The sequence below is a fragment of the Triturus cristatus genome, chromosome 6 (genome assembly GCF_964204655.1).
Source record: "Triturus cristatus chromosome 6, aTriCri1.1, whole genome shotgun sequence".
Classification (NCBI taxonomy): domain Eukaryota; kingdom Metazoa; phylum Chordata; class Amphibia; order Caudata; family Salamandridae; genus Triturus; species Triturus cristatus.
In genome coordinates, this window is record NC_140589.1 from 165,810,425 (window position 1) to 165,838,410 (window position 27,986).

The window sequence follows — 27,986 nt, forward strand, 5'->3', positions numbered from 1 at the left end:
TAACCATTGCTGTCCTGTGCTGTGCCAATAATGTATAAGTGTTACTACCTTGTGCACAAGTCTAGAGCGACTCAACAGGAGGGAGGAGACCCCAACAATGAAAAAAACAAAGCCCCATAATATTGCACATTTCTGTATTTTGTTGCTTTTTATTGTATTATATGCTAATAAACCATTTCAACACAAAAACCCCATAACAAACGAAAACATGAACACAGTGCAAGGAACCGGAGTCAATGTCCAGAGCGTTCTGCTCTTAGAAAAGAAAAAGAGGGGTACCTGTGGCTCATGCCTTTCCGCTTCCACCAGGTAAGGCCCATGAAACAATTGTCAAGACCATCGGCTTGGGGCAATAGTGCACTTTCAAAATACCAGAATGCAGGTAGTGTGAATTCCGCCTCACTTGGAAGATGCCCCTGCAAGGGATTATGGCACTGCCGCTCTTTGGCCATAGTGTCTGGAACAGGGTGCCCCGCCGAACTCGTGGGGTGGGGGAGATTGGGGGGGGGGGAGGAGGCTTAATGGTGGTCTGCGAGGGCGGGAGTTCTGGCTGGACTGGTCTGGTGTGGGTTCATCAATGCCCAAAAGTTTATGGGCCGCTGGGAGTGAACAGATTAGTCTCAGCTGCCCTTTGTAGGAAAACATAAATCTAAACGGGTGCCCCCAAGAGTATTTTATGCTAGATTCATGGAGGTGGAGTGTAATCGGCCGGAAGGACTTGCGTTTGAGCAAAGTGGAGGCAGCCAGGTCCTGGAATAGCATGCGTTTCTGTCCCTGGTATGTAAAGTCTGGGTGTCGTCGAGACTCGTGGAGGATCCTCTCCTTTAGCTAATAGTCATGGACACAGGTCAAGATGTCCGCGGGGGGCGCAGGGGCTGCTCTCTATGGGCCCACCTTGTGGGTGCGATCTAGCTTCCCTGGGAATTCTGAGGATTCTCCAAGAATGGAGTGGAAAAGGCCCACCACCAGCACCTCGATAAGAAAGTGGCTCTGTATATACTGTTCCCAAATAGGTACAGTGTGCGCAGAGTCCACAGTCCCCAGACGTTTGGCAGAGGCTGAAGTTAGATATAACCAAGCTCTCTAAAGTGGTAGCTTGGTCGAGCAGTAAGGCAGTATCGGAGGACAGTGTAAAGCATTTGTTGTACACAGTCAGCAAATGGTCTCACACACTCCAGAATTGAACTCTAGGCCAATTGTTTTGTATATAAAAATATATAGTTTTATTTTAGAACCACAATTAGGTATCAAAATATACTTCCTCAGAATGGGATGCTTTAGTTAAATACTTTCAATAGGCAATAGACGTTTGAATGCAATAGTTACAGTTGTTGCAATTGGCAACACAATTCAAACCCAATATAACATTGAGCTCAAGGGGAATTTCTAAGTAAATGCAATTAATTACTTTTTGGATTACTTTTGGATTACTTGGGTAAGTACTCGACTGGCAGAGTTAAGGTTCTGGGCATAGACTCTGGGGTCTCCCAGGGTCATGTAGGTACAGTTGTTACACCCTCAGCGGCGCAGGGGCAGCCGGGTGCAGAGTGAGTTAGGCCCGATGTTAGCCTATGGCAGGCAGGGGGCCTTTGGTTGGTGGCTGCTGGCAAACAGGCCATGCCGCTGTGGGAGCTGGGCTCCTGGTCACTTGCTCAGGGCAAGTGGGGAAGTAGATGAGGGTAGAGGTTGCACTCCCAGGGGCACTCGGGCGGCTTGGTGCAGGGTGCCTTTGAGCTGTCGGGCGCTCAATGGATTCCTATGGAGAAGCTACAAGACGAACAGAGGCTGCAAGCTCGAGGACAAAGATTTTTCAGGTGCGACAACCACTTCGAGAGGTAAGTTGGGAAGCTGTAGGTTAGGTAGGCACCCAGGAGCTGGGCACAGGGGTTCGGCCGCAGGGCGCCGGGTGCAGGGGGTGTCTTTTCACGTCGGGAAATCTTACCCTCTGCTGGTCGTGGTTGGAGGGTTCCCTGGTTCTGAGGCTTTTAGGCGTCGTCCGGAGCGTTGAGGTGGGTCCTTGGGTGCTGGATTCTGGGTCACAGTCGGCGGGGGGACGTCCTCTTGGTGTTTGTCCACTCCGCCACAGGCCAAGCTTGGCGGGTGCAGGGTTCGCGGTTCCTGGCTGGTGCCAGGGGTTGTTGCTTGTTGTTGAGCAGGACCACTGCTCGTGGGAGTCCCAGTTTCTTTAGAGTCACAAGGCAGGCAGGTCCTTCGGGGTTTTTGAGGTTGCTGACCACTGGAGACGCCGGGGTTTCTTGATCTTCTTTCTTGTTTCGGGATCTGAGGAAGGAAGGTTCAGGGTGCCCCTAAATACTAGATTTAGGGGCGTTACAGGTAGGTAAAGGACAGGGACCAATGGGTCCCTTCCTGGGGTGGGTACACCTACTATCCTGCCACTCTTCTGTGGGGGGCAGTAGCCTAGTCCTAATTGGGCAGGGCTTCCCATCTTCAAGATGGCGAAAGCCCGGAGATGTGCTCGGAGATGTGCTTCACCTCGCCTCCCACACCTGAGGGGTGGGGTTGGCAGAGGCTGGCACACCCCCTTTCCTCACTTAGCTTTTCCCAACCGATCTTCCCGCCAGAGAGGGAGTCAGAACCGGTGGGGGCCAGTTGCGGAGTACAGCAAGTCGCCGGGGGAAGCTCACAAAGGCGGCATGCCTTTGAAGTTTCCCCTGCCCATCCCGGGGGAGGAGACCTAGCACCTCGCCCAGGATGTGCATTGTTGCAGGCCCAGGAGAGCGGATGGCTCTCTACCCAGGGGTCCAGCAATATGTCTGCTCTGTGGAAGCCTCTCAGACAAGACCTGGATTGTAGGTTAGGTTCAGGGGGCAACTATACCAAACTTCTCAGTCTTCAGTGTTGCCATCATGGTGCTGTGGCGTTCGTGTTGACGACCTCCCAGCACATATACTCTTAATGGCAGCACTGCACTTAGTGTCCAGGAATGTACCTGGGTACCGTAGGGGTACAGGGCTCAAGCACCTGTACCCTCACCACTGGCATAGTGCACCCAACTAGAGGGGTGACTGAGGTATGCCAGGGCAGTGTGTTTTGTGGGCATGGCACACAGGGATGTGCGCCATGTCGACTCGGTTTTGTTCTGCTCCCAGGCACTCAGCCTGCAAAGTGTGTGTGTGTGTGTGTGTGTGTTGTGTCAGTCAGTCAGGGTACAGGGCCTCTAAGGGTGACACAATAAGTGCGGCAGCCCTTAGGGGCTTTCTCTGGTCACCATGCCCTGGGTACCTATGGTACCATTTACCAGAGGCTGACCTGTGGCCAGGGATGCCAGTTGGGTTTAGGCTGTCATGCAGTTTTAGGGAAGGAACACAGGCCCTGGGTACCTGATTGGCAGAAGCCCAGGGCACACTCAGTCAAAGTACATCAGCAATTCAGCAAAAAGTGGGGGCATACCATGCAAGAAAGATTGCACTTTCTCACAACGTGCACCATACCTCGGATCCGGATGTTGTTCCGTCTGGACCGGTTTTCTAAGTCCTTGGTATGGGCCTGTAAGTCTAGGTTCTGTTCTTGCAGTCGGAGGACTTCTTGTTGGAGGTTCTCTATTTCCTCGTCCCTTCCAGTGTCGTGTTCCTCTAGCGTGTGAACTCGCTCTCCCAGGGAGTCCACATCACATCGCACTTCCCGCAGGTCTCCCCGCAATTCGCGTTTCTTTGTGGATAGGTCATCTCGGAGAGAGGAAAAAGGGGCCTCCAGGAAGGATCGGCTGACTGGGGCCTCCAGACCTTCACTCCCCTCTGTCTCGTCTGCGCTTCCCATGCCCGGCTGGCTGTCCGACTGTTGAGTGGATTTGAGCAGTAGTTCTTTTACGGACCTGTCCTTCCTGCCCTTGGGGGCAGCCATGACTCCTGCATACGTTAGGCCCGCCGTCGAGGTGAGGCCAAGGCGTACAGGGATCCACAAACAGGGGGAGCCGTGAGGAAGAACTGAAAGACCGTATCACAGCAGCAGGGCCTCAGCCGTATGCCCCCCGGCTCGAGCTCATCGCAGGCACCTCGCCTTCAACAACGCGGGTGGGAGCGTGGTAGATGTGAGAGGCCTACTACTGGACCCCTCTGTCCCAACGTTGTCGCTGTCTACCCGGCCAGGTCACCTGGGAGTGCGCCCGTCTGTCTTGAAAGCTCCACTGCTAACAAGGGGTCTAGGCGGTGGCAGCAGAGGCCCTGGGGATCCCTGGAGACCGGCCGGTGGGCGAGGGGGCACCGCCGTGTCCCCTGACTGGAAACGTCTGTGCCTGCACAAGACAATATGCCCGGGCCAAGCCTTAAAACTGTTGTGCCCGCTGGAGCTCCTTGTCTGGCTCCCAATATGCGACACCACCTGTCGCCCAGCCAAACCATCTGGCGATGCGCCGATCAGGGCACTCCGCCGAAGAAAGAGATGGTACTGGTGGTGGAATCAGAAACTCCAGAGGGCCTCCCAAGCCTGGCCTATGGACGGAGAAGCTCAACCCGATGCCCCCGCTGTGAGCGCTCACTCCTGGTGCCTCATTAATGTTCGGGCCAGGTCTCCAAGCGTTTCAATGTGCGCCCCTTCCCAACACCTCCTGCAAGAGGCGCACTGAGCCGGGGCCTCGCGTGATGGTCGCGGCCCGCAGGGGCGTAACAAACACCCCCGCAGCCCCTGCGGTGCGGGGGGGGCCCCCACTCTTCAGTAAATGAAGGGGCCCCCTCAGCTCTTCGGTAGAGAGCTGTGACAGAGAGGCTTGCTCTAAATCAAGCCTCTCTCTCTAACTGACCCAGGACTGAAGAGAAACAATGTAACAAGTTACATTGTTTCTCTTCAGTCAGAGCCACCAGCCAGTCCCGGAACAAGGATGGGGGTGGGGGCCCCAGAAAGAGCAGGAGGCAGCACAGCATTCCCCACAGGGCACTGCCTCTGAGAAGGGAGAGGACAAGGATGGGGGTGGGGGCCCCAGAGACAGCAGGCAGGAGGCAGCACAGAGGAGAGCTGACAGGGGTATGGATGGGGGTGGGGGCCCCAGAGACAGCATTCACCACAGGGCACTGCTCCTCTGAGGCAGCACAGAGCTGACTTCAGCCAGCAAGTTTGCAGCTCCAGAAACAGGATCTGCTGGGACACATCAGAAGGTGAGAGTTAGAGCTATTGATGTTGTAATGGACAATGTATTTTACCTATGTGTTTTCTGTTTGGAGTGGAGGGAATGTGTGTGGTGTCAATTGGACATATATGGTTTGGATTGGAATTGTTGGCTGTGGAATTGTGTTGCGTGGATTGGATCTGTGTAGTGAAATAATGTGGCATGGTGTGCAGTGCAATTATGTGGTATTGAGTGGAGTGGGATTGTGTTTTCTTGGAGTGGGATTATCTGGAATGGTATTTTGTGTTGTGGAGTGGTATGTAGTGGAGTTTCCTTATGTGGTGTGCTGTTAAATATTATAGCATGATGTGGAATTTGTGGTGTAGATTGGATGTATGTGGTGTGTTGTGCATTTGTGGTGTTAGTCTGAATTATGTAGTTTGTTGTGAATTATGTGGTGTGGAATGGAAATGTGTAGAGTTGAATTGTGTGACGTGGAAGTTGCGGTGTTGAGTGAAATTATGTTGAGTGGTATTATGAGGCATGGTGTGAAGTGTAGCTATGTGGAGTGTTACTACGTGGCATAGACTGGATTTATGTGGAGTGTATGTATGCAGTATGGAGTAGAGCATAATTATGTGGAGGTTAATTATGTGGAGCTGAGTGGTATTATGTGGAGTGTTATTATGCTGTGTGATAAATTGTGTGGGGATGAATTGTGGAATTGTGACGTGTGGAATTATGTGGTGTGGTGTATAATTATGCGCAGTGGAATTATGCAACATGTTGCAGAGTTGTATTTTGTGGAGGGTAATTATGTGTTTTAGAGTTGAGTGTAAATATGTTGTGTGGAGTGTAATTATGTGGTTGGGAGTGGTATTAAGTTGTGTGGATTGTGATTCTGTGATGTGGAATTATGTGGTATGGAGTGAAGTGGAAATATGTGTATTTTTTGGATTGTAATTATGTGGTATGGAATGTTGTAGGGTTAAATTATTTATAGTTGAATTGTGCAGTGTGGATTTATAAGCAGGGGCCTAACACAGGCCCCAGGGGCGTAACACAGGCCCCCACAGCCCCCGTGTTGCGGGGGGGCCCCAGCGCTCCAGAGGCCCCCTCAGTGGTGCCAGCAAGCACCACAAACCGTGACTGTCTGGGATAGGTAATTAATTAATATAGGTAGGTTATGTAACTTACGCTTGCTCTAGATTTTTCTTTATAAATTAAATGGTAACATTTAAAAAATGGTAATGGTGCACACTGCGCAGCTTGCAGATGTCTCCGTCGCCGCGTCTGCGCGGTCTTACTCTTCAACCTTAGGGTGCGGCTGGTGACCAATTGTCATGTGCATTGCTGACTGGTGAAGCGAGGAGGCATCCCAGAGGCCAGAGTGGAGACAATTGAGAGGTAACGTGCGGCGGCGACTATCTGCCATAATTTAATTATTTCTCTTGCTAGCCTTCTTTGCCCTGTCTTCTGCTGCTCGCGCAGGTGAGTCTGTCTGTTCGCCCAGTCTATGCCACCCCCCCGCAGACAATTGCACCCCACCCAAAATTAATTGCGACGACCACTTGTGTGCGTAAAGTCTCCAGTTTAGTGTGAAGGCATTTAGTAAAAGAAAGGCGCCTTTGGTACATGAAGGTTGTTTGGAAAATATGGGGGGGGGGGGTTATGTTACACATTAAAGATTAAAAGTGCGTGTCATTAGTTTCACCTGCGATTTATATTGATTTGCGGATTTTACAGAAAACACAAAAATCGTCATTGAAGTTTGTGGGCGCAAGAAAATATACCCTTCACCTATGAATTTACACCTTAGTCTGTGACTTTGGGAGAAGTTTCCCGGTTTCGCCCGACTTTGTCAAGGCAAAGCGATACCCACTTCCCCCCAAAACTGACCCAATTTCTTGTCGCTGATTTCTAGTTGTCAAGTGATGTCGGTTCTGAAGGGGCAGGTCCAGCTGAACTGGACATCCGGGTGTGAGTGGGGCAGAGAGGGGGAGGATTGGGGCTGTGGTGGCAGTGGTGCTACATAAATTGCGGCTTGCAGATAAAATGGTTTCTAGCTGAAACAGTTAAAAGTTACTAAAATACAGCACCATGCATTGCTGCACAGTCGAATGCCCTTCGCTAAAATTGACAGGCCACCTTTCAGTTACTCTTTGCTGTTTGGTTGTTAAACTGAGACTGAGGTGAAACATTTGCCAGAACAGTCTTAAAAGGTGCAAAAATTACAAAGAATTAAGTATAAGTATCACAAAATGTGCGGCATTAGACCGCATAATTTGCCTTTTCCTGCTGCATAATTGAGTATCTGCAGCATAATTCTCATGGCACTGCATACCATGTACTTCCCCTCTGTTTACTGCTGTCGCAAAGAGCCACCAATCCTACCCCATTGATATGAAAGGAAAAAAATTACATTTACAGCCTTTCTATGTTACGAAGCATGTTCTACCAGAGGTTGCACGTGACTTCCGTGGAAACGGGCACCAGCGTGTGTAACTCTTCTCTTTCTGGACTTTTTTTTTAACACCAGCACAACCTACTTCACTTGCGACCTTTGAACTGTGGGGCGCTCCATGCACTTTCCCGCCCTGAAGCCGTCGTACTCCACTCAGTAGCAGTAAAAGGATCAATGTTTCTGGTCCATAAATGGCTCCAAATCCCTGACTCTGTGGGTGTGACAAGATCACCCAGCATCCTGCCTCAAACACCTGCCAGCCCCACAGACCTCTCCAGGCAGAGAAACCTGCCAGCCCCACAGACCTCTCCGGCCACAGAAGCCTGCCAGCCCCACAGACCTCCCCAGGCACAGAAACCTGCCAGCCCCACAGACCTCTCCGGCCACAGAAACCTGCCAGCCCCACAGACCTCTCCGGCCACAGAAACCTGCCAGACTCACAGACCTCCCCAAGCAGAGCAACCAGCCAGCCCCACAGACCTCCCCAGGCACAGAGACCTGCCCGTCCCACAGACCTCTCCGGGCACAGAAACCTGCCAGCCCCACTGACCTCCCCCAGCACAGAAACCTGGCAGTCCCACAGACCTCCACAGGCACAGAATCTGCCAGCCCCACAGACCTCACCAAGCATAGAAACCTGCCAGCCCCACAGACCTTCCCAGGCACAGAAACCTGCAGCCCCACAGACCTCACCTAGCACAGAAACCTGCCAGCCCCACAGACCTCCCCAAGCACAGAATCCTGCCAGCCCCACAGACCTCCCCAGGCAGAGAAACCTGCCAGTCCCACAGACCTCCCCAGGCAGAGAAACCTGCCAGTGCCATAGACCTCCCAGGGTACAGAAACCTGCCAGTCCCACGGACCTCCCCGGGCACAGAAACCTGCCAGCCCCTGAGACCTCCCCGAGCACAGAAACCTGCCAGTCCCACAGACCTCCACAGGCACAGAATCTGCCATCTCCACAGACCACTCCAGGCAGAGAAACCTGCCAGCCCCACAGACCTCCCCAAGCACAGAATCTTGCCAGCCCCACAGACCTCCTGCCAGCCACACAAACCTCCCCAGGCACCGAATCCTGCCAGTCCCACAGACCTCCCTAAGCACAGAAACCTGCCAGTTCCATTGACCTCCCCGGGCACAGAAACCTGCCAGCCCCACAGACCTCCCCGGGCACAGAAACCTGCCGGCCCCACAGACCTCCCCAGGCAGAGAAACCTGCCAGTCCCACAGACCTCCCCAGGCAGAGAAACCTGCCAGTCCCACAGACCTCTCCGGGCACAGAAACCTGCCGGTCCCACAGACCTCTCTGGGCACAGATACCTGCCAGTCCCACAGACCTCCCAGGGCACAGAAACCTGCCAGTCCCACAGACCTCCCCGGGCACAGAAACCTACCAGCCCCACAGACCACACCAAGCAGAAAAACCTGCCAGCCCCACAGACATCCCCAAGCACTGACACCTGCCAGTCCCACAGACCTCCACAGGCACAGAATCTGCCAGTCCCACAGACCTCCCTAAGCACAGAAACCTGCCAGTTCCATTGACCTCCCCGGGCACAGAAACCTGCCAGCCCCACAGACCTCCCCGGGCACAGAAACCTGCCAGCCCCACAGACCTCCCCGGGCACAGAAACCTGCCAGCCCCACAGACCTCCCCAATCACAGAAACCTGCCAGTGCCACAGACCTCCCCAGGCAGAGAAACCTGCCAGTGCCACAGACCTCCCCAGGCAGAGAAACCTGCCAGTGCCACAGACTTCTCCGGGCACAGAAACCTGCCGGTCCCACAGACCTCTCTGGGCACAGATACCTGCCAGTCCCACAAACTTCCCCGGGCACAGAAACATGCCAGTCTCACACACCTCTCTGGGCACAGAAACCTGCCAGTCCCAAAGACCTCCCCAGGCAGAGAAACCTGCAAGTCCGCACAGACCTCCTCGGGCACAGAAACCAGCCAGTCCCACTAACCGCCCCAAGCACAGAATCCTGCCAGTCCCACTGTCCTCTCCAGGCAGAGAAACCTGTTAGCCCCACAGACCTCCCAGGGCACAGAAACCTGCCAGTCCCACAGACCTCCCCGGGCACAGAAACCTACCAGCCCCACAGACCACACCAAGCAGAAAAACCTGCCAGCCCCACAGACATCCCCAAGCACTGACACCTGCCAGTCCCACAGACCTCCACAGGCACATCATCTGCCAGCCCCACAGACCTCCCCCAGCACAGAAACCTGGCAGTCCCACAGACTTCCACAGGCACAGAATCTGCCAGCCCCACAGACCTCACCAAGCATAGAAACCTGCCAGCCCCACAGACCTCCCCAGGCACAGAAACCTGCAGCCCCACAGACCTCACCTAGCACAGAAACCTGCCAGCCCCACAGACCTCTCCAGGCAGAGAAACCTGCCAGCCCCACAGACCTCCCCAAGCACAGAATCCTGCCAGCCCCACAGACATCCCCAAACCTGCCAGTCCCACAGACCTCCCCAGGCAGAGAAACCTGCCAGTGCCATAGACCTCCCCAGGCACAAAAACCAGCCAGTCCCACAGACCTCCCCAGACACAGAAACCTGCCAGTCCCACAGACCTCCCAGGGTACAGAAACCTGCCAGTCCCACAGACCTCCCCGGGGCACAATAACCTGCCAGCCCCAGAGACCTCCCCGAGCACAGAAACCTGCCAGTCCCACAGACCTCCACAGGCACAGAATCTGCCATCTCCACAGACCACTCCAGGCAGAGAAACCTGCCAGCCCCACAGACCTCCCCAAGCACAGAATCTTGCCAGCCCCACAGACCTCCCCAGGCAGAGAAACCTGCCAGTCCCACAGACCTCCCCAAGCACAGAAACCTGCCAGCCCCACAGACCTCCCCGGGCACAGAAACCTGCCAGCCCCACAGACCTCCCCGGGCACAGAAACCTGCCAGCCCCACTGACCTCCCCAAGCACAGAAACCTGCCAGCCCCACAGACCTCCCCAGGCAGAGAAACCTGCCAGCCCCACAGACCTCCCCAGGCAGAGAAAGCTGCTAGACCCACGGACCTCCCCAGGCAGAGAAACCTGCCAGTCCCACAGACCTCTCCGGGCACAGATACCTGCCAGTCCCACAAACCTCCCCGGGCACAGAAACATGCCAGTCTCACAGACCTCTCTGGGCACAGAAACCTGCCAGTCCCAAAGACCTCCCCAGGCAGAGAAACCTGCCAGTCGCCACAGACCTCACTGCCGGGGCATATGAGAACGTTTTCTATTTTTGGGCTGTTGCCAAAATAGAATAATCTTACTATGGGCTAATTATTGTTGCTATGTCAGTGCAAAATAAATTTGTTCTGTTTTTTACCTGGTGTTAAAGTGGATGTCTTATCGCCCGACGTTGTAGGTCTGTTGTTTTTCTAATGAGATAGGTCCATAACTGAAATAAGAGGCATGTCTGGCATCTTCACAGTGGCGTAAGATAAGCCCCCGTAGCCCCCTCGGTGCAGGGTGGGCCCTCAAGCTCCAGGGGACCTCCTCTGCAAAAGTGGTAGGTGGTGGCCCTGGGAGGGCTTTGCAGGGGGGCCCCCCCAACTTTCGTTACGCCACTGGCGGCCCGGATCCCCTTCTGTGCACCGTCAGGCAGACTCGTCCACCAGAAGGGTTCTCCTCGGATGGTGCAATGCGGCTGGCCCCTAGTTCGTACAGAGACCTCAGTGGGGAGCTGGATACATGCCCCTTCTGCCCGGACCGTCGCAAGCCCCTCTGGGCGCTCAGCCGCTCCGCATGGTCTCCCCGCTGCAGCAGTAGGACCGACTCCGAGGTTTCGGTGCCGTCACCTCGCCTTCTTGTCCGTGCAGCACTGCCCGGGAGCGTATTTGCGCTGGTGTTAGTACCCACTCCCTGCTGGGATTGCTGTGGAAAGCCCGGTGGGAGCGGAGAGATCCGAATTGGCGTCCTACCAAGACTCCTCCTTGGCCACGCCCCAAGAGATGTTTTGAAAGCATCCTTGTAATTGGCTCCAATTTGCCTGTTTTCTGAGAAACATAGACCCGCTATGGTTATGTTATATGTAAATGTATAGCACACAACTCGCACCGGAGCGTATTTTGTCTCTTAAAATAGATTTTGGCAGTTTAGCTTGCTACCTTCTTGTGTGGAATTATATATTGTTTCTTGCAGCGTACACAAGTCCTTGGATAACCTACCTGTGCTGAAAGATGTGTGAAGCTTTGACTCTCCTTTTTATTGTTATTGGCAGGAAATTTATAGATTAAGGGAAAGTGGTAAAGCAAATTGCTAACTTAATCTTGAGTTTATGCATTCTATAATTTAGACCGATTTAAGTATTTTTGAAATGTTGCTTTAATCTTACTTCAATTAAAGTGATTGAACAATTGCATTCTTTAATCTGATTACAATCTCCCCAGCGTTCACTTCGAATATGTTTCAATTCTGTACACTGAGATATCATTTGAGTTCTACACGAAGACGAGCAACGTTGGGCTGTTACATGTACTTTGAATTTGCAAATCAAACCTGATTCTCCCATATCAAAATAACCGCACCCATTTTGCTTAAAATGTATTCCCCGAATTAATATTAGTCTTGTTTTTGCAAGTGCTATGTCTTGCTCATAATGAGCTTTGAACAAAGGGTGTGTTTTTATAAAGCGTGTAGCTGCGTGTTGGTTCCTTTTTAAAAATTTCTTGTAAAGAATCCATTGCTACCACTCTCTGCACTTCCGCTGAAATGTTTCTTCCTTCAAGGTTGGATTGTTTTTGGATCTCATTTAGAACTTGTGTTACAATGTACTTCTCTTCCAGGGGATCCTCATCAATAGTCATAAGCATTAGAATATTCCCGCCCATGTGCGGGATCCCGGAAACAGTATATTATATGTGCCCCACATATATATATCCATACATATATACCTATATGTATACACAAGCAATTGCAGCCCCTAACACCCTAGAGCTGAACCATGCTGTAAGGAATTTCCACTACATATAAGAAAATAGCATTATAAACATGAGAAACAACATTATAACTTGTTTGGAAACTGTTTTAATGCTTAGAAAACAGCAGAAATTCTTAGAAAACACTGAAGGCATAGGAAGCTCCCAGGCTGCATTGCAAATACCCAGTCTAAAAAGACTGAAAAGCTAACTCATAGCTACATAGCAAAAACTGACACCGTGCCTTTAAGGCACACCTGACCCCCACCTTCCCATCATGCCTCAGGGGTGGCAGTTAGGTCAGTTGTTCTTTCCGGCTCCTTCTGGAAGGATCCTGGCAACAGAGCTCCACTTTTTTCTGAGTTTCTCAGAAAATATTATCTGTTTTTCAACTGTTTTTTCCCTTACTTCGACGTTTTTCATCTAAGTCAGTAAGAGGCTGCCTTTTTTAGGCATTTTTGGGCATTTTTTCCATCTTAAAATGCCCTCTCTTTTCGATTCTTGCCCTGCATGTGGCAAGAAAAAGGCCAGGACTGACTCTCATAGGGTCTGTATCCTGTGTCTACCGGAGGATCATGATACCAGCACATGTCCTCACTGCCAGGGCCTGTCCAAAAGAACTTTGAAGGACAGAGAGCGAAGTCGCGCTTATGGCCTGGCACAACCATCCAGAGGCCGATCTCCGGTGAGGAAGGGCTCCAAGAGGCATAAAGATTCATCTAGAAGCAAGTCCTCTCGTCCTTCCGCCTCCGCGTCGGGCTCGGCGCTGAGAAAAGATGTTCCGGTAGGTCGTGTTTCGAAAAAGAGGTTCTCGACAGCGGGCTCGCCGTCGAGAGCAGGTACGACGTCGACGTCGAGGCGACGATCGGCGTCGAGATCCAGAGCCTCTCCGCCGTCGTCAACCCGGCGACGTTCGGCGTCGAGAGACACCACCCCTCCGCCGTCGTCAACCCGGCGGCGATCGGCGTCGAGGAGCAGGGAACCTCCGCCGTTGTCAACCAGGCGACGATCGGCGTCGAGGAGCAGAGAGCCTCCGCCGTCGCCAACCCAGCGGCGTTCGGCGTCGAGGAGCAGGGACCCTCCGCCGTCGACGACATCTCAACGTCGATCGGCGTCGAGGAGCATGGACCCTCCGCCGTCGTCAACCAGGCGACGACCGGCGTCGAGGAGTGTCACCCCTCCGTCGTCGAGGGCACCATCCCCTCCGTCGTCGAGGCTCCATCGGCGTTCGACGTCGAGGCAACAGGATCCTCCGCCGTCGTCATCCAAGCGACGTTCGGCGTCGAGGTTGGCATCCGTCTCGACGTCGAGAGTGGCAGCATCTCCGCCGGCGTCCCCGCGGCGTTCGGCGTCGAGGGAGAGAAGGCCTCCGTCGTCGGCTTCACATCGCCGCTCGACGTCGAGGCGGCAGGCTTCGCCCACTGAACATGGCCGCCGGTCCACATCGAGACAGCGTTCGACGTCGAGAGAGTCCCGGCGAGAAAAGAGACGACACCACGGATCGACGTCAAGACCGCGCTCGACGTCGAGACAGGCCTCGGACAGGTCGGTGGTCCTGGTGACAGAGTCGGCGTCTCGCCATTCCTCCTCCCACTCAGGGGCCTCTCCACGACCGGCAAATCCACGAGAACCTGCGGTTCAACCCCGTAGGTCTTCTCCTCAGACTCAGACCATTAATCTGTCGCCCAGATGGCTACTGCCAGCACATCATTGGCAGGACTCAGGGCCTACAAAGAGGATGCGGAAATACATCAGTCCAGTGCATGATTCTCCGCTGCAACGGCTGGTGGCGGCTGTGGACAGAGCTAGTCCCCCCAGGCCAGCACGTCAGAGGTCTCCGGACGACAGGCGACGCAGATCGCGCTCCCCCAGACGGGAGGAGCGTTCACCTGGTTCACGGGCTCGTGATCATCGCCGGAAGCGCAGAAGGACTCCATCATCGTCCTCTTCCTCGTCCTCCAGGTCCTCCATCAGAGACTATTCTCCCGCGCTCTCGGGCAGCCCAGTGTCCAGGGTCTCGCCCGTAGACGACATCAACACCTACCAGGAGGTGTTGCAGCGGGGAGCACAGAAGCTGGGGATTGAGATGTCAGTCCCCCAAGTCACCACCTCGGTGATTTTTGAAACACTTCACCAAAAGTCTGCCTCTCGCCCGCTGCTGCCTTTGGTCCCAGGAATCATGGAACCAGTCATGGACACTTTTCTCACCCCGGCGACTGTCAAAGCCATTCCGGCTCGTATCCTGAAAAAATACAAGCCAGCTACCTCTGACCCCGTCTTTGTGAAGATAGACCCACCTGCGGACTCTGTCATAGTGGCAGCGGCAAGGAAGGGTCAGACGGCGTCGGCCTCCTCTTCCGTCCCTCCAGATAAGGAAAGCAGAACCCAGGACTCATGGGGACGCAGGGCCTGCTCTTCTGCGGCAGCGGCCCTCAAGATCTCCAGCGCGGCGGCGCTTCTGGGCAGGTACGACAGGGCCCTCTGGGACTCGATGGAGCGTTTCAAATCCAAGCTCCCCAAAGAGGACCAAAAGGACTTTGAGGAGATTGTTACGGAAGGGGCACTGGTGGCTAATCAGTCGATTAGCACAGCGGCGGATGGTGCGCTAATCTCAGCCCACTCTTACACACACGGCGTCTGCGCCAGGAGGTCGTCCTGGTTACGTCTGACAGGGCTCAAGCCAGACGCACAGCAACGGATTTTAAACCTCCCGTTCTCTGGCAACTCCCTCTTCGGCACTCACACGGATGAGGAGTTGGGGCGCATGAAAACGGAGCTGGACACCCTCAAAGCCGTGGGCTTGGAGAAGAAAAAGGAATTCAAGCGCCGTTTTCGACCCACCCAACGCAAGGGGCCTCAACAGAGGGTTCAAACCCCTCCGTGGTCTCAGAGCAAACCCCAAGGGAAAACCCAGTTTCGAGGCGGAAAGTCTGGCAGGGGCAGAGGTGGACACCAGCAACAGTCCTCCACTACCACAAGAGGAGGAAAGTCATGAGCTATGGCTTCCTCTACGGCCGTTGCCCACTCCAGTGGGAGGAAGTGCATCACAACATCTAGCAGAGTGGGACAGCATCACAAAAGATCGCTGGGTGCTGAATATACTGCGTCATGGATATGCGCTACGTTTTCGAGCGCGTCCCAGAGACATCCCGCCAAAGAGGTCCCGTCCTCACCACCTCAACCTGCTCAAGCAGGAGGTGAGGTCCCTTCTGAAAAAGCAAGCCATAGAAAGGGTTCCTCCTTCGCAGGTCGGAAAAGGAGTGTACTCCCGGTACTTCCTGGTGCCCAAGAAAGATCAAGAGCACAAGTTTCGGCCGATTCTGGACCTTCGTCTCCTAAACAAAGTCATCGTCAAGGAGAAGTTCCGTATGTTGGCGCTTCACCAAATATGTCCACATCTACAAGTCGGAGATTGGATGTGTTCGGTGGACCTCCAAGATGCGTACTTTCACATTCCAATAGCGAAACATCACCGCAGGTACCTACGGTTTGTGGTTGGAGGCAAGCACTACCAGTACAAAGTGCTCCCATTCGGACTCAAGTCGGCCCCGCGAGTCTTCACCAAATGTATGGCAGTGGTGGCGGCCTGCCTACACAAGCAGGGTCTCTTCGTCTACCCGTACCTGGACGACTGGTTACTGAAGGCTCCAACCCAACAGCAGGTGAAGAAAGACTTCCAAATCTGTCTTAGACAGTTGCACGCTCTCGGCCTTCACGTCAACATGGCGAAGTCCGTGCAGCAGCCCACTCAGTCCATCCACTACCTTGGCTCCGTTCTGGACACAAGCGTGGGAAGAGCGTATCCTTCGGAGGAGAGACTGTCTTCAATGAAGAGAAAATGCAGGCTTATGCAGCAGATGCGGAGGCCGTCAGTTCGGCAGGTAGCATCTCTGCTGGGTTCCATGGCGTCCTGCATTTTTCTAATTCCCCACGCCAGGCTGCGAATGAGACCTTTGCAGCAAGCTCTGGAGGACCAATGGGATCAGTCCACAGGCCGTTGGGGAGATCGAATCTCTCTCTCCCAGGTGGCGAAATCTTCCCTAGCATGGTGGACTCGTCAGAACAATCTGTCGGTGGGAGTCCCGTTTCACCAGCCACTTCCGGTGCAAACAGTGGTAACAGACGCGTCGCTACAAGGATGGGGGGCCCACATGGGGTGCCTCCAGATACAAGGTCAGTGGTCTGCAAAAGAACAGGGCTACCACATAAATATGCTAGAGCTTCGAGCAGTCCATCTTGCTCTAAAGGCGTTCCTCCCAGCAATCGAGACCGACTCAGTCCTGGTGCAGACCGACAACACCACGACCATGTTTTACCTGAACAAACAGGGCGGGACTCGGTCACGCCCCCTCTCCCTGGAGGCGCAGGCGATCTGGCACTGGCTCTTCGCCCGGAACCTCTCGGTGGTGGCAGTACACCTTCCAGGGGAGTTGAATATCAAGGCAGACGCACTCAGCAGGCACTTCGAAGATCAGCCCGACTGGGTGCTGCACGACGACGTGGTGGCGGACCTGTTCCGTTGGTGGGGTCGTCCAGACATCGATCTGTTTGCAGACGACGAAAATTCAAAATGCCACGCCTTCGCGTCCAGATTCCACCGTCCAGGGACCAGGGGGAATGCTCTTTTGATGGACTGGTCAGGGACATTTGCCTACGCCTTTCCGCCCCTGCCTCTGATTCCGAAGGTGGTATCCAAGCTGCTCAGATCCGACATGAAGATGATCCTCATAGCTCCGGACTGGCCGCGCCAGTGGTGGTACCCGGACCTTCTTCATCTCTCAGTTCAACCTCACAGGCGGCTGCCTTGCAGGCCGGACTTGCTGTCCAAGATGGGCGGGAGGATTCTGCATCCCAACCTTCCCTCACTGAACTTAACAGCATGGCTCCTGAGGTCCTGCAATACGGACATTTAGGTCTACCACCTGACTGCATGCATATTCTCAAGGAAGCGAAGCGACCCTCCACAAGAGCGTCTTATGCGTTTAAGTGGAAGAGGTTCTTCATTTGGTGTAGGGAGCATCACCATGATCCTACAAAGGGGCAGGAGGACGTCATCCTTCCGTACCTCCTTCACTTAGCTAGATCAGGCTTGAAGTATGCATCCATCAGGGTCCATTTGTCTGCCATTACAGCTTACAGGAGGTCTCCCAGTCAACCTTCCTTTTTCCAGATGCAGGTGGTCAAGGACTTCTTGCAGGGGTTGAAAAAAGTTTACCCCCCTGTTCGAAACCCTTCGCCTCCGTGGGAGTTGAACTTAGTGTTATCCAAGTTGATGGGCCCACCTTTTGAGCCGATCCACAAAGCTTCTTTACAGCATCTGTCGTGGAAGGCCGCTTTTCTGGTAGCCATTACATCGGCACGCAGAGTAAGCGAAATCCAGGCTCTGTGTACTAAAGAACCGTACACAGTTTTTCACCAACACAAAGTGGTCTTAAGGGCACATCCATCCTTTCTCCCTAAGGTAGTGTCTGATTTTCATATTAATCAGTCCATTTCTCTGCCATCCTTCTTCCCGAATCCAGCGACCCCGGCTGAGCGGTCGCTCCACTCCTTAGACCTCAAGAGGGTACTTAAATTCTACCTGGCAAGTACCAGAGGCATTAGGAAGACTGACCAGCTGTTTGTCAACTATGGCGCCATGAGAACAGGCTTCCCAGCGGCTAAACGATCCATTTCCAGATGGATTGTTTCCTGCATTACCCTAGCCTACCAGCTGGCGAAAAGGCCCTTACCTTTGGCCCCTAAGGCTCATTCTACTAGGGGGAAAGCGGCCACAGTAGCTTTCTTGCATGACGTTCCAATGGCAGAGATCTGCAAGGCGGCCACTTGGAAATCGGTCCATACCTTTACCAGGCACTACTGCCTCGAATCCGATTCCAGGGCGGATGCCCAAGTAGGCCAAGCCTCCTTGAGGAACCTGTTTGGGTAGCTGTGCTATCTGAGCATACTGTTCCTTCTCTGTTTATTTTCTTTCCTTTGCCCGCAGGGGGATGAGGTGAGGCTCGCTATTCTATTCTAATGCTTATGACTATTGATGAGGATCCCCTGGAAGAGAAGGATTAGTTACTTACCTGTAATCCTAGTTCTCTTCCAGGGGTATCCTCATCAAAGTCATAAGCAACCCTCCCGCCTCCCCGGGCAAAGGTGTAATAATTTTCAGAGGTTGTTATTTTTCTTTGTGCCATGACTTTTCAGTCTCCGCAAAGAACAACTGACCTAACTGCCACCCCTGAGGCATGATGGGAAGGTGGGGGTCAGGTGTGCCTTAAAGGCACGGTGTCAGTTTTTGCTATGTAGCTATGAGTTAGCTTTTCAGTCTTTTTAGACTGGGTATTTGCAATGCAGCCTGGGAGCTTCCTATGCTTTCAGTGTTTTCTAAGAATTTCTGCTGTTTTCTAAGCATTAAAACAGTTTCCAAACAAGTTATAATGTTGTTTCTCATGTTTATAATGCTATTTTCTTATATGTAGTGGAAATTCCTTACAGCATGGTTCAGCTCTAGGGTGTTAGGGGCTGCAATTGCTTGTGTATACATATAGGTATATATGTATGGATATATATATGTGGGGCACATATAATATACTGTTTCCGGGATCCCGCACATGGGCGGGAATATTCTAATGCTTATGACTTTGATGAGGATACCCCTGGAAGAGAACTAGGATTACAGGTAAGTAACTAATCCTTAATCACTATATTACTTTGACACATAGTGGGTGAAGGGCATTTGAAGCGAAGAACTATGAGGTGCTCTTTCTAAGGAAAGATTACTTAAAAAATCAGCCTCGGTGATCAAACAAATAATTGAGATTTCCGAGTTCTTCTAGAACTTGCCTTCTAGTCTTGTAATTTAGAAGGAAATTATGGTCAAGGTTGCCGTTTCAACAAGACAATCCTTCGTCATGGTTTATTAGGGCCTTCTCGGCAATTCTGTAATTAATATTTCGTGCCGACTTTTTTGTTGGACTCTAGGTATGGAGCAGATATGCTAAAAAGCTGTCAGACCTGGCAAAACCAGAAAACATAGACTTGGCAGTGCACTGCATGAATGACCTTATTACCAACGCCCTCCACCATGTGCCAGACGTCCTCACGTACCTTTCTCGATTGAAAAACCAAAGTGTCTTCAACTTTTGCGCTATTCCCCAAGTAAGTCAACATTTTCGAAATTCACATTTCGTTGATTATTCTGTATATGAACAGTATTATGAGTAACTTTTTTTTCCTATTAAAATGACACCTCATCCACTGCATATAATTTAAACTTGGCCCTTAGGAGAATGTTTATGTATATTGTGGTTAGTGCGTTGTCTCTGATGTAGGAACAAAATAATTTTGTACTTCAGGAATGCATAAAAGATTTTGCTACCATACACACACATTTTGGAACTAGCAAGTTTAACATTTTCCATTTCCCTGCCTGGAGTTTTATTTTGAAACTGTCTAAGGAGTTTTTGTTTTGTTAGGCTTTTATTTTAATTTTTTACGTTCACTCCAGCAAAAGTAACTGAAAAAGTGGCGGAGCTAGAAAGAGTATGTACAATCTTTTCCCAGCTGCATTTTTAATGTGACAGCATACATTATTAGCAGCAGGCAGAGGTGCATTGGATAGATTGCAAGTGATATTGATTAGTTATAAATGACTGACTTTGTGATTAACACGTATTAGTTTGTTGTGTTTTATTCAACACTAATAGATCATCTGCCACAGTTGTATGCAACGTGGGAGTAAAGTTTGACAAATAGCTGTCCTTTATGTCCCAAGTGGATAGTGTGGTAGGAGTGTGCTTTGGCCTTCTCAGATCTTTAATAAAGTTTTTATTTCTGCTCCCCTCACATTGCCAGAAGACGGTAATTCATGCTCTCATAACCTCACGCTTGGATTAAGCCAACGCTCTATACTGGAGTCTCCCAGTGTATCAACTTAAGAGACTCCAGTTGGTGCAGAACGCTGCAGCCCGCCATCTTCTAGGGCTCCGTAAATAGAATCACATTAGTCTGTACCTTTAAAGAATTGCATTGGTTGCCAATCCGTGAGCGAATTTAGTTGGTGGGACTGGTGCTGTCCCATAGAGCCTTCTATCAGTCAGGTCCCCAAACCAGGCTAATAAAGTTGTACACTACCTACCAACAGAGCTTTGTGTGCCTCTGATGTTTTGTTGATTTTGGTACCAAAAACCAAAACGAAAAAATTGGGCAGATCCTCTTTTTTTTCGTCTCAGCCCGTGTCTAGCTGGAATTCTCTACCCCTTAATCCGAGGGCCAAAGATGAAGGTGCCTTCAAAGGCAGCCTTAAAACCTGGCTGTTCAAACTCGCTTTTTGAAAAACTCTTTGACTAGTGTTTAGAAGTTCCTAGCGCCGGGACACTTTTTTGAGTAGCCGTGCGCTCTACAAGAACCCAATAACATCTGTCCATCTCTGGGCCCTTTTGGTGCAGATATGTGTTCAATCACATTTAATGACAGACTGCTTTGCACAATTAGTGTTGTGTATATGTTTCAGTAGGGCCAAGTGCTACACACTAGTAGGATATCCAAGCCTATTGCTGGTACCAAAATCTAGACATGCTTGCAGATTTGTTTAAAACTGTTAGTCTGACAAGGGTCTGTGATTTCGGGACAGTACCAGGATTGGGCTGAAAATAGACCAGGGCACTTAAATAAGTGCACCCATCAAAGAATTGGATAAACCCCCCCCCCCCATCCCCCCCCAAAAAAAATGTCTCACATAAAAGCACACTGTATAAGTGGTTTTGCAAGGTATGGGAGTTTGGAGGCAATGTTTGTGGTAATGCCAGGGAAATGCACAGTAAAAACCGGCCCACCAGACTGTAAAAGAGGTCCACTAACATTAAAAAAAACTGGCCCACACACTGATCTAGCAGGCCAGCCCTTAAGACACAACCAGATTGCCTTCTAGGCCTGCCCAACGCTGCTCAGTACTAATTACATGTATCTGTAAAAGGAAAGTACATCAGCAGGTCTCTCTACTGGGATTTTGTTTTTTGTATAGTGGCTGCATTTAAGCAATGGATCACCATCAGTGCTGTATTTCTTTTCTTTTTTTACTTTTCATATCCTCTACCCTAGTGGTCACGCAGCATTAAGATGCTGTCTAAAGATGTCTGCTAGTATAGGTAGATCTGCCCTTTGTGGCTTTTTGTTTTATGTCAGATATAGTCTTAATCATTTACATATGCTTTCTGCTTGATGTTATGCTGTTTAAGCTTGCTTTCCTTGTGCTTCAGTGTGTCTTTGTCTCTAAGCGTTGAAGAGTGGTAGTGGCACAAAGAACATAGTTGTTTGTAGTACATGTATTGTAACATAGGCTATTGACCGGGGAATTTGATGGATGAGCTAGAATGATGCTTGGCATAGATAGGTTGCTCCTAACACTAGGCACTTCACGATTGACACAAACGGATTCAACAAATTAAAGATATGGCTCATTATATAGTTAGATACTGATGGGTGGTCTCATGTCCTCTGCTCTTAGTTTAAAAGGTTCACTATAACACACAGGTGAAGTTGTGTAGCTCCTTGCATCTCTGTTAAAGCCATTTTTTAAGGTTTGCACTTATGTCCCGATTTCACTTTGCGTCCATTCCCTTGGTATATTTAACTACTTTGCACTCTGCAGCACTAAGTACAGAAAAAATGCACTTGCATGATTTCTGGAATTCTTTAAGAAACCTTTTTAGTGTACATTCTGGTATTGTAGAAAAGCTCCATAAATTAGAGCATAGTCTGGGAACAGTGCGGAAATTGAGAGGTGGAAAGGACTTCATTTGCTCAGAATGTACGCTAGAGAAGCATTTATTTAGAAAGAGGAAATGTTTTTCTAAAAGTAAAAAACAATGTGATATACAGTAAACATGTAGGTATATTGTAAAACCTGCAACATTGCAGTCTTGTGAGGCCTTTCATTGGGGTCCTGATGCAGTCGGAGGTTACTCTGTTCTGTCCTGTATGTGTGCTGTCATTTACTACTGGTGACCTAGTGCAAGGGTTGGAGGCTTAAACCTCTGTGATAGCTGTGAGAAGTTGGCCTGATGTATGATGTCACTAGTTATAGTGTACACCTTATATCAGTCCAAATACCCTTATGGTGATTGGTTGTAAAGTCAACCTTATAGACCAGCTATCCTAGTGGTAGCATGGACAAGAGCAGTCTTAGGCTAAACTCTGAATGGCATGTGAAGCCAGCTGTGATACCATATATAATCCCTTGAATACCAAATGAAAGGACACCACAACAGATATATATATAAAATAAAGTGTATTTATTCTAAGCAAACCCTCAGCACTCTTTATGAGTTTAGAGGTAAGTACAACACAGTCTTATTAATGCATACAGTAAGTCACACAGGTAAGTAATACAGTTAGGCCCTAGGGGCCACGCAAACCATATACTAAATAAGTGGTATAAGAACCACTGTCACGGAAATAGAATAGGCCTAGGCCTAGGGAATCGCTGGGGCTACACTACACTAGCGTTAGTTAGGGAGTGGGAGGCCCACGGGATTCGTGTGCAGAGTGGAAACACTCACGCGTAATGCGTAAAAGTCAATAGCAATGTTACAGTTTAGAAATAGATAGATTTAGGACACTTCCGGAGTAGCTAGGAAGTTGAGACTTGAAAACTAGACACTAGGATAGTCACTATCCTGATGAGCACCGGAGTACCCAAGTTACCTAGCCCACAGGCTGCGGGTGCATAGGGGTGAAGATGCGTCGTTTTCGTCGTCGACTCCTATGGATGCCTGAAGAAAGATGCTGACAGGCAGTCAGGGGAGAGTGTCCGGTGGATCCCAAGGCTGGGATCACGAAGAGAAGAAACCTGCAAGCAGAAGGGACAGAGTCAAGGTCACTAGCCGGTGACCACGTGGAACCAGGAAGGAACCAGGCGATGTCGTGAAGAGTTGCAGGTGAAGGTGAAGCTTGTCGCTGGAGCCAGGAGGACCAGGAAGCGTCGAGGACGACCAGGACCAGGAGGCGAGCTGTCCCACGAAGGCTCTTGCTGTCGGCGGCGTCGAAGTTGGACTAGGACTCACCAAGCCTTGGCAAGCGGAACCCACGAAGAACAAGGGACTTGCTTCTGGTGCAGACCAGGAAGGTCTGGGGTGCTTCTTCTTTGCAGAGAAGCGGGAGCCAGTCTGGAGGAGCCAAACCAGCGCAGAAGATTTTAGGGAGCGTCGTCACAAAGGCCACTAGCCAGCGGGCAAGCAACCGGACAGACGCGGCAAGCAGGAAAATGCTGAAGGGCCCCACGCAGGACTCGTGGAGTGTGGGGGGCTGGTCTTCGGTGCAGATGGTGCTTGGGGTTGGGGCTTCTCAATCCCCGGTGCACAACTTCGAGGGTACCTCAGAAGCTGCGCTGTAAGTTACTAGCCACTTTTCCCAGGTAGCCGGTCCCACGTCGCTCGTCGCCTCCACGGATCTCAGCTCTGCTGCAGATGTGGATGAGGGTCGGAGAAGTCTGGAAATCAAGGCTCTGGTCGGGCTCTGCAGTCGGTTCCTCGTCGAACGTTTCACAAAGCAAAGGGTAGTCACTTGATGGTGCCTGTTTGCACAGGGTAGCCACTCCTTGGCTACAAGGGAGATTCTTCAGTCTTCTTCTTTCGTCGAATGTCGAAGGTCCAGAGTTTCTGTTCAGTTTTGCAGGTTCAGGATAATCTAAAGTCTTGAGGCCCAACTCCCACTCTTATACTAATCTGGGGGGCTGGGATACCTGCTAGGTCACGCCTTATGGGTGGGACCTGGGAGGGGGTGGTTACACCCACTTCCCTTTGTCCAGTTTCGCGCCAGAGCTGGGGCTGGAGTGCCCCAGCGCCGGTTTGAACTGGACTATGCAAGGAACACCTTGTGTGCCCCAGGCATGTCTCATTCCTTTCAGCCCACCCTGCCCCAATACACTAAAGGCTGTCTGGGGAGGTGCTAGCACCTCCCCAAGCAGGAAACCTATTGTCCAGGCCTCCCTGGCTGGGATCCCTCCCAGCAGCAGGAGGTCAGACTTGTGTCGTGGCAGCAGCATCCATTTTGTGATGCTGAGGCTTTGGTCAGAGGCTAACAGTTGAAGTATGATTTTAACATGTCTTTCCCTCTAGAAGGGGGGAATAATATTCTCATGTCCAGAAATGGCATGGGGGTATTATTCCCGAGTGTTAGACACCTTACACGACATGCTTTGATAAAGCCAAACCATAGTTACCATAACCGTCTAAGATTATAAGGCACTTTAAGAGTATATGGTAGGCTATATCATAGAACAGCTATAAGGACATGGTTCCGAAAGCTGCAGACAGGCTCAGCTCATGCTAGAGCACCATCTCACATGGTACCAAGCACTCTGCCTCCAGGATTGTCAAGGCCTGCCATAGGAGTGACTGATAGGTACACATGTGTCTATATGTAAGTTAGGTATAGGAATACTACACCTAAGCAAGGGGTGATTACACGACCTTGCCCCAGCTGAGTGATCAGCCAGTTGTGTCAAAATGGAAGGCCAGGCCAGGGGTGGCACAATACATGCTGCAGCCCCTGGTAGGCCTAGGGTACACCTATGCCCTGGGTACCTAGGGTACACTGTACAGGGGCCAATAAGGTGATCCTATCCAAATGGGTTATGCACCTAAAGTACATAGTAGTAATTTAGAGAGAGAACAGCAGGGCTGTGGGTCTGATTAGCAGGCCCACAGCCACATCTAAGTCGTAAACCAGTAAAGCAAAAGCAAAAAGTGGGGGTGAACATAGAAAGCAGACCCTACTCTCCTACACAACCCCCCCCCAAACTTAGGGACATTAAACTAACCTTGACCAGTTGAGTCTTCATGTTCTAAGTGGAAATATCTGGAGAGTCCATCTGCATTGGCATGGTCAGTCCCAGGTCTATGTTCCACTGTGAAGTCCATCCCCTGTAGGGAAATGGACCACCTAAGAAGTTTGGGATTTTCACCCTTCATCTGATTTAGCCACAAGAGGGGCTTATGGTCTGTCTGAATCTTGAAGTGAGTGCCAAACAAGTATGGCCTCAGCTTCTTCAGGGCCCAAACCACAGCAAAGGCCTCCCTCTCAATAGCTGACCAACGTTTCTCTCTAGGGGTCAGCCTTCTACTTATAAAAGCAATGGGCTGGTCTTGACCATCTACATTCAGTTGTGAAAGAACAGCTCCCACACCTAACTCAGAAGCATCTGTCTGGACAATGAACTCTTTGGAGTAGTCTGGACTTTTCAGAATAGGTGCACTGCACATGGCCTGCTTCAGGTCATCAAATGCTTTTTGACAGCTTGCTGTCCACTGAACTTTCTTTGGCATCTTCTTGGAGGTCAAGTCATTAAGTGGTGTCACTATGGACCCATAGTTCTTAACAAACTTTCTGTAGTACCCAGACAGGCCCAAGAAAGCTCTGACCTGAGTCTGGGTAGTTGGAGGAGCCCAGTCCTTTATGGTCTGGATCTTGCTCTCCAGTGGTTGAACCTGACCCCCACCAACTAGGTGGCCCAGGTATACAACCTTGCTCTGCCCTATCTGGCACTTAGTGGCCTTGATAGTGAGGCCTGCCTTTTGCAGGGCCTCTAAAACATTCCTCAGGTGGACCAGGTGATCCTCCCAGGTGGAGCTAAAGACAGCAATATCATCAAGATAAGCTGCACAATAATCATCCAACCCAGTAAGGACTTGATTCACCAGCCTTTGGAAAGTGGCAGGTGCATTCTTCAAACCAAAGGGCATTACCACAAATTGATAATGTCCTCCTGGGGTCGAGAAAGCAGTTTTGGCCTTTGCACTCTCAGCTAGTCTGATTTGCCAGTAGCCTGCTGTTAGGTCAAATGTGCTCAAAAACTTAGCAGCTGCCAGTCTGTCAATGAGCTCATCTGCCCTAGGTATTGGGTGGGCATCTGTCCTAGTGACAGCATTGAGACCTCTGTAATCCACGCAAAACCTCATCTCTCTCTTACCATCTTGGGTGTGAGGTTTTGGCACAAGGACTACAGGACTAGCCCAAGGGCTCTCTGAAGGTTCAATGACTCCCAGCTCCAACATCTTTTGTACCTCAACTTTTATGCAGTCCCTGACATGGTCAGGTTGCCTGTAGATTTTACTCTTCACAGGCAGACTGTCACCAGTGTCCACCTCATGGGTGCACCAGTTTGTCTGACTTGGGGTCAGAGAGAACATATGTCTGTAGGCCTGCAGAACTTGTCTGCAGTCCTGTTGCTGATGGACAGTGAGGCTGTCAGAAAAGACCACACCATCAACTGAGCCATCATCAGGGTTCTGAGTCAACAGGTCTGGGAGAGGGTCACTCTCTTCCTCCTGCCCCTCATCTGTAGCCATGAGTAGCCCCATGTCTGCCCTGTCAACATATGCCTTCAATCTGTTGACATGAAGCACCCTGTGGGGGCTTCTGGGAGTCCCAAGGTCCACCAAGTAGGTGACTTCTCCCTTTTTCTCAACAATAGTGTGGGGTCCAGACCATTTGTCTTGGAGTGCTGCTGGGGCCACTGGCTCCAACACCCACACTTTCTGTCCTGGCTGGTAAACAGTCAGTACAGCCTTTTGGTCATGCCAAGCTTTTTGGAGTTCTTGGCTTGCCTCAAGGTTTTTAGAAGCCTTCTTCATATACTCTGCCATCCTGGAGCGGAGACCAAGTACATAATCCACTATGTCTAGTTTGGGTTGTCTGAGAGGTCTCTCCCATCCTTCCTTCACCAAACACAGGGGTCCTCTTACAGGATGCCCAAACAAAAGCTCAAAAGGGCTGTAGCCAACCCCCTTTTGTGGGACCTCTCTGTAAGCAAACAGAAGGCAGGGTAAAAGGATGTCCCATCTTCGCCTAAGCTTGTCTGGTAATCCTTTTATCATTCCCTTTAGGGTCTTGTTGAATCTCTCAACAAGCCCATTGCACTGTGGGTGATAGGGTGTGGTGAACTTATAGTTAACACCACACTCCTTCCACATTGCAGTCAAGTATCCTGACATAAAGTTGGCACCTCTGTCAGAAATGACCTCCTTTGGAAAGCCCACTCTGGAGAATACTCCAAGCAGGGCCCTTGCCACAACAGGAGCTGTTGTGGTCCTCAGGGGAATTGCTTCTGGGTACCTGGTGGCATGGTCCACTATCACCAGTATGAATCTGTGCCCAGATGCTGTTTGTGGGTCCATTGGTCCTACAATATCTATGCCCACTCTTTCAAAGGGGACCCCCACCACAGGTAGTGGTATGAGGGGGGCCTTTGTGGTGCCACCTGATTTGCCACTGGCTTGGCAGGTGACACAGGAGCGACAAAACTCCTTAGTATCTTCTGACATATGGGGCCAGTGAAAGTGAGGGACAAGCCTGTCCCAAGTCTTGTTCTGGCCTAAATGTCCTGCAAGGGGAATATCATGGGCCAAGGTTAGAAGGAAGCCCCTGAACTTCAGTGGTATGACCAACCTCCTGGATGCACCAGGCTTGGGGTCTCTAGCCTCTGAGTACAGTAGCCCTTCATCCCAATACACTCTATGGGTACCTTGAGCATTCCCTGCAGC

The 27,986-nt window shown here is 51.1% G+C and overlaps 1 protein-coding gene across 1 annotated transcript in view; it reads left to right on the forward strand.

Annotated features, from left to right (window-relative positions):
* The window catches only part of FDFT1 (farnesyl-diphosphate farnesyltransferase 1), a 182,620-nt gene that overhangs the window by 86,807 nt on the left and 67,827 nt on the right, over nucleotides 1–27,986 (forward strand). The window contains exon 6 of the mRNA XM_085610437.1: nucleotides 19,426–19,602. Within this exon, the coding sequence (XP_085466563.1) occupies nucleotides 19,426–19,602 (177 nt within the window). The remainder of the gene's footprint in view (nucleotides 1–19,425; nucleotides 19,603–27,986) is intronic.